This window comes from Ictidomys tridecemlineatus, chromosome 7 (genome assembly GCF_052094955.1).
Source record: "Ictidomys tridecemlineatus isolate mIctTri1 chromosome 7, mIctTri1.hap1, whole genome shotgun sequence".
In the NCBI taxonomy this organism is placed as follows: Eukaryota; Metazoa; Chordata; class Mammalia; order Rodentia; family Sciuridae; genus Ictidomys; species Ictidomys tridecemlineatus.
In genome coordinates, this window is record NC_135483.1 from 68,802,635 (window position 1) to 68,818,790 (window position 16,156).

Here is a 16,156-nt window from a genome sequence, read left to right on the forward strand (position 1 = left end):
TTTTTTTTTCTCTTCTTTTCCATACCAGAGGTGGATATATAAATTGATGCCTGATAAAAATTTAAACAGTTTCATACACTTTTTTATGTGTCTATAAATCCTTTTATCCATACTAGAGAAGCAAAGAAGAAAGGAAAAATATTAACATTAATGTTATGAATTAGTTTGAAATTATCTCCTTTCAAAATGGCATAGATGACATGATTATAGATGTGTCTGTCTTGTGCATTCGTACATTAACTGTCTGAACACACATCCAGAATCTATGCTGAGACTGACGAGGAACCTGAAAGGTGAAGGAGAGCTAGATTCAGTTGTTTATATTTAGTTGTCAATGGACCTTTCTTTATTTATAAGCAGTGCTGGTATTTGAACCCAGTGCCTCACATATGCTGGGCAAGTGCTCTACTGCCGCAATCTGGCTAGGCACAATTCAGGAGCCACTTGTCAAAAGAAACGAACTTTATTTTTAGAACACACACACCACACCACACCACACAGCTCTTCAGGAAAAACCCTCAGAGCCCAACTGCCACCACCGGCTTCCCACGAGCCTCTCAACCTCCCCTACTCCTCCTGCTCTTGAGGCCGATTGGCTGGGTCGCGTGGGCAGAACCAAAAAAAAGTCCCCCAATGAGCAGCTCTGTGGTCTGAAAGGGCGGGGAAACAGCCCAATGAGCATCACCGCAGAGGAGTCAATCAGTTGGCAGCTAGAAGTTTGCTGGGGCCGCTGTGAGCCAGTCATCAGCTGGCAGCTGGAAGTTTGCTGGGGTCCCTTCGGCTGTAGCTCTCAACACTCTACCACTGAGCTACAGTTCCAGTCTGAAGTATAGTTTTTAATGAGAAGAATCTTTACATACAAAGGTCTTGACCAAGTAATCAGAAGTTATTAATTTAATTAATTTATTTATTTTCTTATTTAGGGATCTAACATCACTGACACCTGTACTGAAATGTTGATGTGTGGAGTCTTACTGAAAATTTCCTCTGGAAATATTCAAGAACGGGTGTTTTTTCTTTTTGATAACCTTTTGGTGTACTGCAAAAGGAAACACAGGTGAGATCATAAACAAATTACACTTCAGAAATGATCCATCCACCTCACAGTTCCCCATTTTCCTTTGTGTTTCCCAGAGCTCATCCTGAAGATAACAATCAGGCTTTACTTCCTCAGCCTGATTGCTATCTTCACCTTCTTGGTAGACCTCACAGAAGTGTCACTACCATATCATGACACTGTCTCCCCAGAGCCTTGCCAAGAAGAGGTGTTGTGCCGCAGTCCTCAGGGACGAGCAGTTTACCTTATCACTTACTCTCAGTCGCTCCCTGTGCGGGCCACCAAATGCCGAAGTCTGGCTGGGCACAATTCAGGAGCCACTTGTCAAAAGAAACTAACTTTATTTTTAGAACCACACACGCCAAACAAAACAGCTTCTCAGGAAAAAACCCTCAGAGCCCAACTGCCACCACTGGCTTCCCACAAGTCTCTCACCCCAACACCAGCCTCTCCACCTCCCACAATCCTCCTGCTCTTGAGGTTGATTGGCTGGGTCGCATGGGCGGAGCCAAAGAAGTCCCCCAGTGAGCAGCTCCGTGGTCTGAAAGTGCAGGGAAACAGCCCAATGAGCATCACCACAGAGGAGCCAATCAGCTAGATGTTGCTGGGGCCGCTGTGAGCCAATCATCAGCTGGCAGTCTGAAGGGCGGGGGAAACAGCCCAATGAACATCACCGCAGAGGAGCCAATCGGCTAGATGTTGCTGGGGCCGCTGTGAGCCAATCATCAGCTGGCAGTCTGAAAGGGTGGGGAAACAGCTCAATGAGCATCTCCAATGAGCATCACCACAGAGGAGCCAATCAGCTAGATGTTTCTGTGGCTGCTGTGAGCCAGTCATCAGCCGGCAGCTGGAAGTTTGCTGGGGCCCCTTTGGCTGTGGCTCTCAACAGTGTTGGTTCCTCATCTGTATACCTCAGGGCCTGCGGGAGAGGCCCGTGTGTCTTCCCCCTTTCCCAATCCTGCTTTTTAACCGTATCCACACCCACCCCACTTCCCTCAAGAATCTCAGCAAATGTGAAGTTCATGTCTTTCTTCCCCACTGACTTTTCTGGTGACTCTCTTAACATCTCCCTGTTATACACAATTCACTGATTGCTTTATCTCTTAGGTACTATCTTTCCACCCTACTCCTGTCTTGATTTTTGGAGTGTTTAAAATCCATATAGAGATCTATCCATAAATTGGGACCTAAAAGTCTGCAGTATCTTTTCCTGCAATGATCCTTTTCCTCCATTACACTTGAGCCTCCTGTCCTGTGACTGTCCCTTTACCTTGTCAATTACCTTGAAATTGAAAATCTTCATTGTAAGCATCCCACTCTGAACACCATTCCCTGTCCTGTTACTTCTCCTCTAATGTTCCCATGGAAGCTACTCTCTGATCCTTGAGCCTATTACTTTGACTTCAAATATTGCTTATTATCTCTTCTCTTTAAAAAAAGAGGTATCTCTTATGTCCCACTCTCTCCTATCTCTCTGCTCTCTTTCATAGCTACCTTTCTGGGAAGAGTTTTAGGTTGTCATTTTTCTAATCCCTTACTTATTGTTTCCCCCTTTACAACATTCAATGAGACTTTAGTCCGATAACCTGCTCATGTGTAAGGATCCACTGTGTTTCCTAATCCAGTGGTCACTTTTCTACTCTTGAAGGTTTTATTTGTTTTCTTAGCAGCATTTAACTTGGTGGAGTACTTCTCAAAATGCCAACTGTAGCTGGGACACTGGTTTTAGGGAGAGGGTACCAGTAGGCTTCATTCAATGGATAGGCACAGCAGAAGTTTGGAAGGTCAGGAATTTGAGTGATTATGGATATGCGAAGTTCAGAAGTGAGAAAACTAACCAACCATTTTATGGTAGAGTGAGAATGAGAGACACAAAACTGATTTACTAGGCAGAATTAAGGGAGCTTCAGTCTTTTATCTCTTGAAATGAGTTTTCCTAAGTCTGTTAGCAAGATGCCCAGAGGAAATTAATGAAAATTTGAAAGCTAAGTTGATGATATATGGCAATTAAGCCATGTGGATTATAGTATTAGAATTCTCTAGCAAGAGATAGTAGTTTTAAAAAATGCAATGACATGAAGCAAGAAAACACAGAACTGTAGCATGTACCTTTATGAAAGGGAACAGGTCAGGAATTGAGAGTTAAATTATCATCATCTCTACCTTAATGAAATTAAAAAAAAAAAATTCTGCCCTCCCACCCATCCCTCTTTGTTGAGATGGGATCTTGCTGTGTTGCTCAGATTGGTCTTGAACTCCTGGGCTCAAGATATCCTCCTATCCTAGTTTTCAGAAGAGCAGGGACCACAGGCATGTGCCATGGTGTCCAGCTCAAAATTTCTTTTGACTACGTGAAAATGAACCTACTTATATCTTTTATTGTTCCTTTCTAAATTCTTGGGTTTGATAGCATAGGGGCTAAGAAGAGGTTAATAGAAGTAAGCTTTAGGAAATTTTACCCATTGTACAACTCATCAAGAAATTATATGTGACCATGTACAGTGGCACATGCCTGTAATCCCAGGGAGTCAGGAGGTAGAAGCAGGAAAATCACAAGTTCTAGGCTAGTCTCAGCTATTTAGTAAGGCCCTGTCTCAAAAAATAAAAAGGGCTGGGGTGTATCTTAGTGGTAAAGCATCCTTGGGTTTGATTCCCCTGTACTACACACACACACAAAATGTTTAATGGAATGAAGGTGTTTTGGTGGAATAATTAAAGGCATCTGTTTGAGAATGAGATCTTTTTTCATGACAGTTGATATTATTGATATTGATATTATTGTCTGTCTGTCTGTCTACCTGACATCAAATCCACAACTTTGGCAAAATTAACATCAGTGTACCAACTGATGTTCTGTTATGGCTATAATTGTTAAATAAGTTAACAGAAAAAGCTTTACAAAGTTAAATTCCTGCTATTTAGTAAGCATCCTTAATGAATGTATAATCTGACCTTCAGTGATGCCAATTTTCATAGTTACCTGGCCTGAATTCCTGATTTAAGGATTTATTTAGGCTTATTAACTAAGACACTTGGAGTTTGCTGTCAACATGAAATGGGGCATTCAGGGTGATGAAAGTTTGGGGATGACAGGCTCTCCAGTGAGATTAATTATCAACTTAGGACTAGTAAGTCTGATGAGGATTTAGGATAGATAGACCAGGTTTATACCGACTTTTTCAAGGAAGGAGCCCTATGTGTGTGGCAGGAGGTGGTGTGACAGTATCTTGAGACACCTCCTGTGTACATCCATTCACTTCAGGGCAGGCATAGTCAGATGAGATGCTACAGGTAGTGGAAAGGTACATCTTGTTCTAGGTGTGTCTGTATAGCACAGTAAATTAGGCATTGTTTGTGTCTATTCAGCTGGTGGCCAGACTTTTGTCAGTGAGTCAAACTGAGGAGTCTGGGTCACTGAAATATCTTGAGTGACTAAGTATTTTTTAAACCTCCTTGAATCATTTCTCAAATTCTTTTCTGTTTAATTAGAAAAAAAATGTTTTGTTGTTTAAAAACACTTAAAAGTGTTTAGAATTCTCATACACAACTACCTAGTTCATTGTTAACGTTCATCTGTAAACCTTGGTGTTTTATTGTGTTATATACTCCTTGTGATGAAAGGTTGGTACTAGACATACCATACACAGATTTTTAAAAAATGTTTTGAGTTATTTTTAAAATAAATATGACCATGGGTTAGGATTATAAATGCACTAAGAGACTTGTTCAACAAGCCTATAGTAATCATATCATAAAATGAGTATAGGAGATTTTTTTTTTCTTAACAGCTGAATGTCACTCAGCTTAAGAACTTCTAGCATAGGCAGTTTTTTTGAAGAGGGGAGTATTCACTGAATTTGTTTAACAGAAAATTATAAAAATGGGAATTACCAGCTACTGAGCAATGAGAAATGAAGGTAAAACGAACCGAATTGCAGCATCAAAATATTCAATCTTTAGTGTGTGTCACAGTTTCATTGGGCAAGACAGATGTCATATACTGAGCAAAAGCATATGCTCAGCTCTCCCACCTGTATATGATCTTTAGCCCAAACTTTAATTTATTTAAAGAAATTAGTACATCAGTCACATCTTGTAAAGCAACTAGAACATAAGTCTGATCACCAAGTGCCAAAAAACTGTTGTAATGTTGATTTAATTGATCTCTTTCTCCCTCCCTCCCCCCCCCTCTCTAAAGAATCAAGAAAGTGTGATGTTTTAACATTGTTCTGCATGAGGTTTAGTAACAAAGCTTTTGTGGTTTCATTCATTTAAAGACGCTTGAAGAACAGCAAAGCATCCACAGATGGACACCGGTACCTATTTCGGGGCCGGATCAATACCGAAGTGATGGAGGTGGAGAATGTGGATGATGGCACCGGTGAGTGATGTGGAGTGAAAATGGAATGCCAACAGTGAAGTCCCTTGGAAGATGGAGTTTTCACTTGAATAATTTATCTGCATGCATTAGACCTTATGAATATTTTGTCAGAGAGCCATCATGATAAGGGAGGAGAAAGGTTGGGTAAATGAGTGCAGGTCTGTTGTGAACATGGAGAATTATGTTTGGCTGAAACTCTGCCATTAATACAAGAATACTGAGGGAGAGCTAAGTGGTGTTCTATCTGAGAATGTCCGTTTTGCTTTAATCCCACAGGATGTGCACAATTCCTGTTTTATAGAGTATGTGCGTGGAAAATAACTCAGTTGTCTTAAGGTTGTACTTTGTTGTATCAGTATATGTATGACATTTTGTTCCTATAACAAATTCACCATAGAATGTAACAAACTGCAGATTTTTTTTTTCCTGTACAACTGTGACTAATATAGACAGGCTGTTGCTTTGCTTAAGAGAGGAAAGTCTTGAGTAGAGACGATTTGTGTAATTTTAAATACCTTATTACTCAAATATAGCACATTTTTGTTTAGTAAATTTTAAAGTATGGACCTTTGAAAGCAAGCTCATGTGAAGTTAAAATAAATTTTATTTTTGATTTGAAAGAAGTTGTCTATAAATTGAGTGCTTAGTAATTTGAATCACATTTTCCCCAATGATTTCTATTATAATTTCAAAGGTAGACTAAGGAAAGTGATAGGATGAAATAAAATATATTAATTGTTGCTGAGTGACTTTTGTTTTCATATAGAGAGATGTCTTTATAATTGGGGCACAGTTCAGCTGTCTACCTCCCATGTATCTCTTTTTTTGTAAAGAATTTTAAAAAAATTTTATATATTTTTAAAAATTTTATATTTTTTTATGTGGTGTTGAGGATCGAACCTAGGCCCCGCACATGCCAGGCGAGTGCACTATCACTTGAGCCATGCCCAGCCCCCCATGTACGTTTATTGTCATTCTGGGGTCCCAGTGAGAAGAATGCTTATCACCTGTCAGGGGTAGAGACTTTTTTTTCAAATGCTCACTTGTGTGCTATTTTTCTATCCCATTGTGAGCATCATGACATATAGTCTGGTACTTAAAAGAGTGAACCATGATTGTGGCAATTCTAGGGAAAAGGCAGACATTGGGCAAAACTTGGAGGTGCTTGAGACTAGGAATCACCTGTGAGTCACATCATCCTGTGGAGGGGCTCCTCATTGACTTTGGACCCATCAGACACTTGGCACAGGTGACCCATTTTAAATCCCTTTCAGTGCTGCAGGCTAATACAGTTGCAGATGTTACCAGCAGGCTGTCTTTCCATAGCAGGATGGACCTATTATTTTTCCTAAGGTGGCAGTAATTCATTTTATGCTAAGACTATGTGATGACATTTAAAAACATCGTCTGTCCAGAATGTTAAGATCCATCTTGCCACAGTAACCTGAATGTTCAAGAGGATGTACAGAGCCCATTTTGCCCAAGAGTCAGCAGACAGAACTCAAAACCTTGACTCTTTTTTTTTAAATTTGTCCTTTCTCTAATGGACCTCTGCCCTCCATTTAGTCACTTCCTTTGTTTCTTTTTTATGCTTTTCCATAGGCTTAGAGGTCCTGGCCTTACTTCCTGAGGGATGGAACCTCTCTACCCCTTGTGTTCCAGTTCCTTCTCTATCCCACACACGATGTGATCACCACCATTGGTACCATCTGCCCTGGTGGTCAAAGTGAATTTTGATGATGGTGGTGGGAAACTGAGGCACTAGATGAAGAAGTAGAAGGGCACAGGGTCTTTGGAGGCAGGGGCATATAATGCAGAGTTAGGTGGACAGGGAGTGAGATCCTATGGGGAGTTTTACACAAATGGTCCTTGGATTCAGTCCCATCAAAAAGTTGTCCTGAGGCTGTGAAGATTCCAGTCTTTGGGGCCTCAGTTCCTGGGGATAGGAACGTTTTAGAAGACATCTCAGTACCGTTGTGGGTATAATTAGGGTGAAGGTGGGACATTTACAAGTTAGTTGTTTGATGGAGACTCTTTGGGCAAATTTATAAGGTTCAGCTTTCATTGTAATTCATTAGACTATTATTCACCGGGGCTATTTTGCCAGACAAACAAACATACATAAGCAGTATGTTGCAGAAATTTGGCAGCAAACATTGTTGCTACAAGGTCACTTAGAGAATTGTCAGGCTCCAATTTTGTACGTTCTCCAGCTTCCTACAAGGAAATTGTAGTTTTCTCTTGGGTATATCCACTCAGTTCTCCGGGGGAAAGTATATCCTCTCTCAGTCTTGGAAATTCAAAATTTTTTGAATTTTGAAGATGAATAGGATCTTGAAAACCAATTAATACACTCCGTTAACATTTCCATTGATAGTGAAAATAAGGCTGGATTTAAGAACTCACTCAAGTTTTTCAGCTGTTTCACATGGAGCAGTGTGGGGCCAGGGTCAAGTTTGCTAGGCACCCATGTGTTCCTGCCTTGAGAAATAGGAGAACAGCAGGTTTATACAGGTTTTAAATCCACAGAGACCAAGTGAGGAGCTGTAAGGAATGCCAAAATTGATTTTGGTTGTTTATTTTTCCTAAAAAGCCAATCTGGGTGTTCCACCAACTTTCTCCCATAATAGAAGCTGCTGTTGCTGATGATGATGATGCTGATGCTGCTACTTCTTCTTTTAATTTTCATTGAATATTTTTAGTTACATATAACATTAGGATACATTTTGACATATTCACAAAAGCATGGAATATAATTTGCTCTAATTTAGACCCCAGCACTTCTTCCCCAGTTCTGCTTCCCCCTGCTCCCCTCTCTACTGACCTTTCTGAAATTTATATATATATTTAATTTATACATATATATAAATTTAAGTAGTGTCTTGTTCATGGTGGCCGTGTTCATATTATGTACATATGAAAGTTCAGTCAGATTTATACCACTGTTCTTCCCTGATCTGGTCCCTCCTTCCTCCTCCTCAATCTCCTTCATAACAATGGAGAATCCCTCAGCCATGAAGAAGAATGACATTATGACACTTGCTGGTAAATGGATGGAACTGGAGAGTGTCATGCTAAGTAAAATAAGCCAGTCCCTAATAGTCAAAGGTTGAATGTTTTTTTTTCTTTTCTTTTAATATTTATTTTTTTTTTAGCTATAGGTGGACACAATATCTTCATTTTATTTTCTTATGTGGTGCTGAGGATCGAACCCAGTGCCTCATGCATGGTAGGTGGGCGCTCTACCTCTAAACCACAGCCCCAGACCCTGAATGTTTTTTCTGATATCCCCTAATACAAAATAGAGGTGGGGATAAAAAAGAGAAATAGAAAGGAAAAAAAAATGGAAAATCTATCAAAGTAGAGGAAATATCAGTGGAGCTACATTTCTTTTTGATGAACTCAGGTTTTAAGTCTGCTTATTAGATACATTGTGAATGGAGCCGTGATGCTGAAAGATCTAAGAACTCAATGCTGCCCACCTGCCAAATACTCTCCACACCTGGACCCTGGATAAGTTGAATGAGGGATGGGCAAATACTCTGACATTTATCTCCTATTGCCAAACTCTAAAACCAACAACTACTCCATATCTAGTTATAAATAATGAAAATGAATGGATTAAGATATATATTTATATGTTGGAACTTTTGATGGAAAACTGAATGAAAAAAGTTTTCTTTCAATTTGAATTATAGAAATACTGAATATTTTTATTTGCTGTACGTATAATTAAAATGTGTTTTTCCACTAAGAAAGAAGCTCTGTCAGAAAACTTAATTGCATTGATTTACCTCAAAACATGCTGAAGAAATAATTGCATTTGGAATGAGACTAAGCTCCCAGGTGACATGTAACTATCTCAAATCTTTTGAGAAATAAATGATTATAATTTTATTTACAGTGCTTAATGATTTGTATTGTATCCTAGCTAATGTTAATAAAGAAAAATGTGAAGAAATGGTGGAATGGCATGCAGAAGTACAAAAATTTGTCTGTTTACTTAAAGTGTCCATATTACTATTTCCTATGTTCAAGGAAGATGTTAACCGTATAGTTTGTGACCAGAGTCAGATTCCCTAGATATCAATTCTGTCTTTGGTGAAACTTAATTCCTCTTTGAGATTTATTTCTGGCGATCTTGGTTTGGTTGTGAGGCTATAAAATATATCTGACTTAAAAATTAAAGTAGGAGAGCTATTAAAATGTCTAGAATCAATTTTCATAATGCATACTTTGAAAGCCTTACAAAAAGTAGCACTAGATATTGTTATTCTCTCTTAAGACTGAGTTTATTTGTGTGTGTGTACAGAAGGCACCTATATAAGAAAATGTATTCTATAATTGAGTTTTAGTAGATTATAGATTTCAATATAGTAGTCAAATTTGAATAAGATATAAGACTTTTTTATTTTTTTTATTTGTTCTACAAATTGTTAATTTGATATGATCTCATTTATTGATTCTTGATTTTACTTCTTGTGCTATAGGAGTCTTGTTGAGGAAATTGGTTCCTAAGCATACAAGATGGAGAGTTAGGCCTACCTTTTCTTCTATTATGCACAGGGTCTCTGGTCTAATGTTTAAGTCCTTGATTCACTTTGAGTTGGGGTGAGAGATAGGGATTTCATTTCATTTTGCTACATATGGATTTCCAATTCTCCCAGCACCATTTGTTGAAGAGGCTATCTTTTCTTCAATGTATATTTTTAGCACCTTTTTCTAGTATGAGATAATTGTATTTATGTGGGTTTGTCTCTGTGTCTTCTATTATGTGCCTTTGGTCTGCATGTCTATTTTGGTGATAATACCATGCCATTTTTGTTATTATACCTCTGTAGCATAATTTAAGGTCTGGCTGTGATGCCTCCTGCTTCATTTTTCTTGCCAAGAATTGCTTTGACTATTCTGGGTCTTTTATTTTTCCAAATGAATTTAATAATTACTTTTTCCTATTTCTATGAAGAATTTCATTGGAATTTTAATAGAAACTGCATTATATCTGTATAACACTTGTCGTAGTATGGCCAATTTGACAGTGTTAATTCTGCCTAAGAGCTTTCCATTTTCTAAGGTCTTCTTTAATTTCTTTCTTTACTGTTCTGTAGTTTTCATTGTAGAGGTCTTTCAACTCTTTTGTTAGATTAACTCTCAAGTACTTTATTTTATTTTTTGAGGCTACTGTGAATGGGGTAGTTTCCCTAATTTCTCTTTCAGTGGATTCATCACCGATGTGTAGGAACACATTTAATTTATGAGTGTTAATTTGATATTCTGCTACTTTTCTTAATTTGTTTATTAGTTCTAGAAGTTTTCTGGTGGAAATTTTTAGATCTTCTAAATATAGAATCATATTATCAGAAAATAGTGATAGTGTGAGTTCTTCTTTTCCTAACTGTATCCCTTTAATTTCTTTCTTCTAATTGCTCTGGCTAGTGTTTCAAGGATGATGTTGTATAAAAGTGGTAAAAAGAGGACATCCTTGTCTTGTTCCAGTTCTTAAACAGAATGCTTTCAATTATTTTACAGTTATAATGATCTTGGCTTTGGGCTTAGCATACATAGCTTTTACAATGTTGAGGTATGTTCCTACTATCCCTCATTTTTCTAGTGTTTTGAACATGAAATGATGCTGTATTTTGTCAAATGCTTTTTTCTGCATCTATTGAGATGATCATATGATTCGTATCTTTAAGTCTGTTGATGTGATGAATTACATTTATTGATTTCCATATGAAGAACCAACCTTGCATCCCCAGGATGTACCCTAGTTGATTGTGGTGCATTATCTTTATAATATGTATTTGTATGCAACTTGCCCAAATTTTATTTAAGATTTTTGCATCTATGTTCATCAGGGATATTGGTCTGAAGTTTTCTTTCCTTGATGTTCTTTGTCTGATTTTGGTATCAGGGTGATACTAGCCTCATAGAATGAGTTTGGAAGGGTTTCCTCCTTTTTTATTTCATGGAATAATTTGAGAAATATTGAGGTTAATTCTTCTTTGAAGGTCTTGTAGAATGTGGCTGAGAATCTGTTTGGTCCCAGGCTTTTCTTAATTAATAGGCTTTTTGATGGCATTTTCTATTTCATTGAGTGAAGTTGATCTGTTTGTGTATGTCCTCCTGATTCAGTTTGGGTAGGTCATGTCTCTAGAAATTAGTTGATATCTTCAAGCTTTTTTGTTGTACTGTAGTATAAATCTTCAACATAGTTTCTGATTGTCTTCTATATTTCAGAAGCATCTATTATGATATTTCTTTTTCATCATGAATTTTAGTAATTCGAGTTTTCTGTCTTCATTAGCACAAGCTTATCAATTTTGTTTATTTTTACAAAGGCCCAACTTTTTGTGTTGTCAATTTTTTGAATTGTTTCTATTGATCCAATTTCATGGATTTTAGCTCTGATTTTAATTATTTCCTGTCTTCTACTGCTGTTTGTGTTCATTTTTTAAAAATTTTCTAGGGTTTTAAGATATAATGTTAGGTTATTTATTTGTTGATTATTTTCTTCTTTTAAGGAATAAGCTCAATGCAATGAACATTTCTCTTAGCACTGCCATCATAGTATCCCAGAGATTTTGATATATTGTATCATAAATAAATAAATGTGTATTCATTTACCTCTAAGAATTATTTTTTCTCCTCTCTGATGTCTTCTGCTATCCACTGTTGATTCAATAGTGTATTATTTAGTCTCCAGGTGTTGAAGTAACTTCTATTTTTTATTTTATCATTGATTTCTAATTTCATTTCATTGTGATCTGATAGAATGCAGAATACTATTTCTATTTTTTGTAATTGCTAAGAGTTGCTTTGTGGCATCATCTAGTCTATTTTAGAGAAGGATCCATGTGCTGCAGAGAAGAAAGTGTATTAGCTCCTTGATGGATGAAATACTCTATACATCTGTTAAGTATAAATTATTGATTTTTTATTTAGTTATATAGTTTCTTGGTTTAGTTTTTGTATGGTGCATCTCCTATAAAATTATAGGAGAGATGTGTTAAAGTCAACCAGTATTATGTTGTTGTGGTCCTTCTGATTCTTGAAATTGAGAATGGTTTGTTTGATATACATAGACACTCCATTGTTTGAGGCACAAATATTTACAATTGTTGTGTCTTGTTGATGTATGATTCACCTAAGCAGTACAAAATGTCCTTCTTTGCCCTTTCTGATTAACTATGGCTTGAAGTCCACTTTATCTGAGATGTGGACAGAAACCTCTGCATATTTATTCAATCCATGTGGATGATGTTTTCTTTTCCCATCTTTTCACCTTCATTTGATGGGTGGCTTTGCCTACAAGGTGAGTCTCTTGGAGACAGTATATTGTTGGGTCTTGTTTTTTAATCCAATATGCTAGTTTATGTCTTTTGATTGATAAGTTTAACTCATTAATGTTCAAGGTTATTATTGAAATATTATTTGTGTTTCCGGTAATTTTGATTTATTTCTAGTTCTTAATTTGAATTAGTTTCTTCTTTGATTGGCTATTCCTTTAGTTCCTCCCTTCTCTGGTTTTCATTTTTTTTTTTTCATTTCATCTTCATGGAATATTTTGTTGAGAATATTCTGAAGTGTAGGTTTTCTGGTTGCAAATTCTTTTAATTTTTGTTTACCTGAGAAGGCTTTTATTTCCTCTTCAAATCTGAAGCTTAATTTTGCTGGATATGGTATTCTTGGTTGGCATCTGTTTTCTTTCAGAGCTTGGTATATGTTGTTCTAAGACCTTCTAGCTTTGAGGGTTGAGGTTGAAAAATCTGCTGAGATCCAAATTGGTTTCCCTCTATATGTAATCGATACTTTTCTTTTGGGGTCTTTAAAATCTATTCTTACTCTGTGTGCTAAGCATTTTGACTATAATGTGCCTTGGTGCGGATATGTTGTAATTTTGTACATTATGTGTCCTGTGAGCCTCTTGTATTTGATTTTCCATTTCATTCTTCAGGATTGGGAAATTTTCTGATATTATTTCTTTGAAAAGATTGTGCATTCCTTTGCTTTGTACCTCTGTGATTTCATCTATCTCAATAAATCGTAAATTTGGCCTTTTTCATGTTATCCCATAATTCTTGTAATTTCTGTTCATGGTTTCTTAACATCTTCACTGCGTGGTTGCCTGTATTTTCAAGATTATATATTTTGTCTTCATTGTTTGAGGTTCTGTCTTTGAAGTGATTTACTCTGTTGGCGATACTTTTTATTGAATTTCGTTTATTGTTTCCTTCATTTTCAAGGATTTCAGTTTTTTTTTTTCCCAGAATCTCTGCCTCTTTATTGGAGTAATCTTTTGCTGCCTGGATTTGCTCTCTTATATCATCCTTTACTTTGCAGATCATTTGAACTATGTACATTCTGAACTCCTTCTCTGACATTTCTTCTATTGTGCTGTCAGTGGATTCTATTATTGTAGCATCTTGGTTTGTTTGGGGCGCTTATTTCCCTTGTCTTTTCATGTTGTTCATTTGTCTTGCCCTCTAGCAGTGTGGATCCAAGGTATTGAAGTTTCTACCCTATAGACTTACAGTATCTCTGAAGGTTTCCAATACCTCGCCTTTAAGGGGGAGATCAATATTAATAGCACCCTGTGCAAACAATATGCAACCTTAAGCCAGATGGCTTGTACTAAGATGCTTACGGTTTAGCAATAAACAGAAATTATGTGTTCGATTATTATCAACAATATAAACAGTAGGTTTGCAAAAGGATCTACAGTTTTTAATGGTGGACAAAGAAAGAATTAGGGGGATGTAGGATGTGGTGTTTATGAGGTAGGCAGTGAGAATATAGAGGTATTAGATCATAGGAAGAATGATAGAGGAATCAAAAGTGGTTGGCTGTTAGCAGGAGAAAAGAGAGATTCGGGGAAACAGATAAGTGAGAGGAAATAAAGAGTAAGATTAATTAATTAATTTAAAAAGTAAAAATAAGAAGAAAAAATTGGAAAACATTAAAAAGAAAAAGAAAAAACACATGAAATAAAAGAATATACAACAACTGTAGTAAATACAACTGTAATAGTACAAGCTGTAATAGTACAAACTGTAGTATAAACAAACTGTAACAGTACAAACTCTAGTATATACAAACTGTAATACTACAAACTGTAGTACATTATTCAGACATTCCAGTCTTCAGTAGTCTGAAGCTCTTGATGCCTGGTCCTGATCTACACAGTACAGAACAGCTTTCCCAGGCAGTCACACAGGGTCCTGATGCTCAGCCCTCAGACTTCCAGAGAGAGAGGTTCCTGATTGGGAAGTCAAAGAGTCGGGGTGGGAGAGACAGTTTAGAGATAAGAGGTCAGGAATTGTAGGTCCACAGGCAATGTAAGGGGCTAAGACCTCTGCAGCAAGTTTGTGGCTATTAGCACACCTAGCAGGGAGAACTCAGGTGTAACCAAGCCTGCAGGGAACTTGGTGATGGTCTTCCAGGTCCTGGCTGTTATCCCTAGATGAAAGCAGGAACTCGCACTGGCAGCAGTGGTAGAGGCAACCTGTAGGTACCTTGATGTTGGGTTTCTAGGCCCTGGCCAGTGTCCCAAGATGGAAGCTGCTCCTACTAAAGATGTTGATAGCAGACTCGGAGGTAACCCACTATGGACACTACCACATTCAGAGATGAGGCAGTGAGGGCAGGCCATGCAGTTGTGATGGGCAGCCTGTTTAAGAATGCAGCTCTGTGATGTGCGCTGCCACCACCTATAACAGCACACAATGCAAACAACATACACCCTTAAATCAAACAGCGCCTATGAAGGCGTCTGTAGTTTTATTGTAATAATAATAAATTATGTGATCAATTTTTGTCTATAATGTATAAAGTACATTTGCAAAAGGGTTTACAATTTCAAATGGTGGATAAAGAGAACTGAAGTGGTGTAGGATGTGATGTTTACATAAAAGAAGTATAGGAGGAGTGAAAGATGGATTAATAGAGGTTGGCTGTTAGCAAGAGTAAAGAAAATCCAGGGAAATGTGAGAGGAAAAAATATAGATGGTCTGAAAAAATTAAAAATAGGAAGAAAAAGTAAAAATAAAAGACTACCCAACAAAATGGTAATATAATATTGGTTTCAAAAATGGTAGAAATGTGAAAGAAAAAAAGAAAAAGAAAAGTAAAAATAATCTCCGAAAAAATCGAAAAATTGTTTCTATTGGAGATCAAAAGTTTCTCGGATTACCTTCTCAACATGTACATGAGGTTGTCTGGTATGTGATGCTAGCTCCACCATCAGGATGGGTAGGATTGCTAGGGTGAGAGGGTTCATCATGGAGGTGGAACCACTGGAGGCAAGGTGTAGGCTTAAGTATGGTTCGATCTCTTTGCTGGGTGCCAATTGGCTGGAGATTTTTACCTCATCATACCTCCAGGGTCCAGCCGTTCCAGGTATATGTTGCAAGACAGGAGTCAGGAATACTCTTTGGATTTCACTTGGGTGGTGTAGGAGCCCTACAGCCTGTTCGTTCGTAGTCCACTGCTTCACCCGTGGACCTGAGAATTCCTGGTCTCTGATTCAGCCTCAGAGCTCAATCTCTTCTTATTCCTGCCCTTTAGAATTCTCAATCAGGTGCTTCTCTCTCTGGTTCTGGAAGCAGCCGCATTGGAAGCGGAGGAGGAAGCCAGGTGCGTTTCTGCGATCATTATTCTCCCTGTGTAAACCTCTCTCTATGCTTGATTTTCTCCTGGTCACTTAGGCACACTCTCTG

The 16,156-nt window shown here is 37.6% G+C and overlaps 1 protein-coding gene across 3 annotated transcripts in view; it reads left to right on the top strand.

The window, feature by feature from the left end:
* Prex2 (phosphatidylinositol-3,4,5-trisphosphate dependent Rac exchange factor 2) overlaps positions 1-16,156 on the top strand; it is a 294,983-nt gene that overhangs the window by 91,814 nt on the left and 187,013 nt on the right. For 2 of the 3 annotated variants that reach the window (XM_040294020.2, XM_005322936.5), the window contains exons 7-8: positions 924-1,057; positions 5,335-5,438. In XM_040294020.2, coding sequence (XP_040149954.2) covers positions 924-1,057; positions 5,335-5,438 — 238 coding nt within the window. The remainder of the gene's footprint in view (positions 1-923; positions 1,058-5,334; positions 5,439-16,156) is intronic. The other variant, XM_078017136.1, reaches the window with a different exon arrangement.